Consider the following 2,775-nt stretch of genomic DNA (forward strand, 5'->3'; position numbering starts at 1 on the left):
TTGGGGTCCCGTTGGGCTCATGTTGGTTGTTGGGATCCTGTTGGTCATTGGGGTCCCATTGGTTTCCTGTTGATTATTAGGTTTTTTTTGGGGTTCTTTTGGGTTATTAGAGCTCTCCTTTTAGTATAGGAGTCCCAATAGGGTTTCTCTTGGTCTCCTGTAGGTTATTGGGTTCCTATTGGGATATTGGGTTCCTCTCGTGCTCTTACAGGATCAATGGGTTCCTATGGGATCAATGAGTTCCTATAGGATCAATGGGTTCCTATGGGATCAATGGGTTCCTATGGGATCAGTAGGTTCCTATAGGATCAATGGGTTCCTACGGGATGAATGGGTTCCTATGGGATCAGTAGGTTCCTATAGGATCAATGGGTTCCTATGGGATCAATGGGTTCCTATGGGATCAGTAGGTTCCTATGGGATCAGTAGTTTCCTATGGGATCAATGGGTTCCTACGGGATCAGTAGGTTCCTATAGGATCAATGGGTTCCTACGGGATCAATGGGTTCCTATGGGATCAGTAGTTTCCTACGGGATCAGTGGGTTCCTATGGGATCAATGAGTTCCTATGGGATCAGTAGTTTCCTACGGGATCAGTAGGTTCCTATAGGATCAATGAGTTCCTATGGGATCAGTAGTTTCCTACGGGATCAATGGGTTCCTACGGGATCAGTAGGTTCCTATGGGATCAATGGGTTCCTACGGGATCAATGGGTTCCTATGGGATCAGTAGGTTCCTATAGGATCAGTAGTTTCCTATGGGATCAATGGGTTCCTATGGGATCAATGGGTTCCTATGGGATCAGTGGGTTCCTATAGGATCAATGGGTTCCTACGGGATCAATGGGTTCCTGTGGGATCAGTAGGTTCCTACGGGATCAATGGGTTCCTATAGGATCAATGGGTTCCTACGGGATCAATGGGTTCCTATGGGATCAGTAGGTTCCTATATAGGATCAATGGGTTCCTACGGGATCAATGGGTTCCTACGGGATCAGTAGGTTCCTATGGGATCAGTAGTTTCCTATGGGATCAATGGGTTCCTATGGGATCAGTAGGTTCCTATGGGATCAATGGGTTCCTATAGGATCAGTAGTTTCCTATGGGATCAATGGGTTCCTATGGGATCAATGGGTTCCTACGGGATCAATGGGTTCCTATGGGATCAGTAGGTTCCTATATGATCAATGGGTTCCTATGGGATCAGTGGGTTCCTATGGGATCAATGGGTTCCTATGGGATCAATGGGTTCCTACGGGATCAATGGGTTCCTATGGGATCAGTAGGTTCCTATAGGATCAATGAGTTCCTATAGGATCAATGGGTTCCTATATGGGATCAATGGGTTCCTATGGGATCAGTAGGTTCCTACAGGATCAATGGGTTCCTATGGGATCAGTAGGTTCCTATGGGATCAGTAGTTTCCTATGGGATCAATGGGTTCCTACGGGATCAATGGGTTCCTATAGGATCAGTAGGTTCCTATAGGATCAATGGGTTCCTATGGGATCAGTAGGTTCCTACAGGATCAATGGGTTCCTATGGGATCAGTAGGTTCCTACAGAATCAATGGGTTCCTATGGGATCAATGGGTTCCTACGGGATCAATGGGTTCCTATGGGATCAATGGGTTCCTACGGGATCAATGGGTTCCTATAGGATCAGTAGGTTCCTATAGGATCAATGGGTTCCTACGGGATCAGTAGGTTCCTACAGGATCAATGGGTTCCTATGGGATCAGTAGGTTCCTACAGGATCAATGGGTTCCTACGGGATCAATGGGTTCCTACGGGATCAATGGGTTCCTATAGGATCAGTAGTTTCCTATAGGATCAATGGGTTCCTATGGGATCAATGGGTTCCTATGGGATCAATGGGTTCCTACGGGATCAATGGGTTCCTACGGGATCAATGGGTTCCTATGGGATCAGTAGGTTCCTATGGGATCAGTAGGTTCCTATGGGATCAATGGGTTCTTACGGGATCAATGGGTTCCTACGGGATCAATGGGTTCCTATGGGATCAGTAGTTTCCTATGGGATCAATGAGTTCCTACGGGATCAATGGGTTCCTATGGGATCAGTAGTTTCCTACAGGATCAATGGGTTCCTATGGGATCAGTAGGTTCCTACGGGATCAATGGGTTCCTATGGGATCAATGGGTTCCTACGAGATCAGTAGGTTCCTATAGGATCAATATCTTTGTGTTGGTTCCTTATGGGTCATTTTTACCTCCCTTGAAATGACCCCATAGAGCTGAGGATCCATCAGAAGAACCAGAAGCAGAATGGGAAGCGTCGGAGCGGGAACGGCTTCGGGACCTGGAAGAACGTGACGCATTCGCTGAACGTCTGCGACGCCGCGACCGCCATCGCACCCGCAACGTCCTCACCCGACCCGACGCCAAGGTGCTGGGGGGGGTCTGGGGGTCTATGGGTCTTATAGATGGGGTTATGGGGTCTATGGGTCTTATAGATGGGATTATGGGGTCCTTGGGTCTTATAGATGGGATTATGGGGTCCATGGGTCTTATAGATGGGATTATGGGGTCCTTGGGTCTTATAGATGGGATTATGGGGTCCATGGGTCTTATAGATGGGATTATGGGGTCCATGGGTCTTATAGATGGGATTATGGGGTCCTTGGGTGGGATTATGGGTCTTATAGATGAGATTATGGGGTTCTTGGGTGGGATTATGGGTCTTATAGATGGGATTATGGGGTTCTTGGGTCTTATAGATGGGATTATGGGGTCCTTGGGTCTTATAGATGGGA

The 2,775-nt window shown here is 47.6% G+C and overlaps 1 protein-coding gene across 1 annotated transcript in view; it reads left to right on the forward strand.

Moving 5' to 3' along the window:
- The window catches only part of LOC107307494 (pre-mRNA-splicing factor ATP-dependent RNA helicase DHX16-like), a gene marked incomplete at its 3' end in the record, with an annotated part of 31,893 nt that overhangs the window by 4,367 nt on the left and 24,751 nt on the right, over positions 1-2,775 (forward strand). The window contains 1 exon segment of the mRNA XM_015851000.1: positions 2,255-2,450. Within this exon segment, the coding sequence (XP_015706486.1) occupies positions 2,255-2,450 (196 nt within the window).

The sequence above is a fragment of the Coturnix japonica genome, unplaced genomic scaffold (genome assembly GCF_001577835.2).
Source record: "Coturnix japonica isolate 7356 unplaced genomic scaffold, Coturnix japonica 2.1 chrUnrandom626, whole genome shotgun sequence".
NCBI classification, from domain to species: domain Eukaryota; kingdom Metazoa; phylum Chordata; class Aves; order Galliformes; family Phasianidae; genus Coturnix; species Coturnix japonica.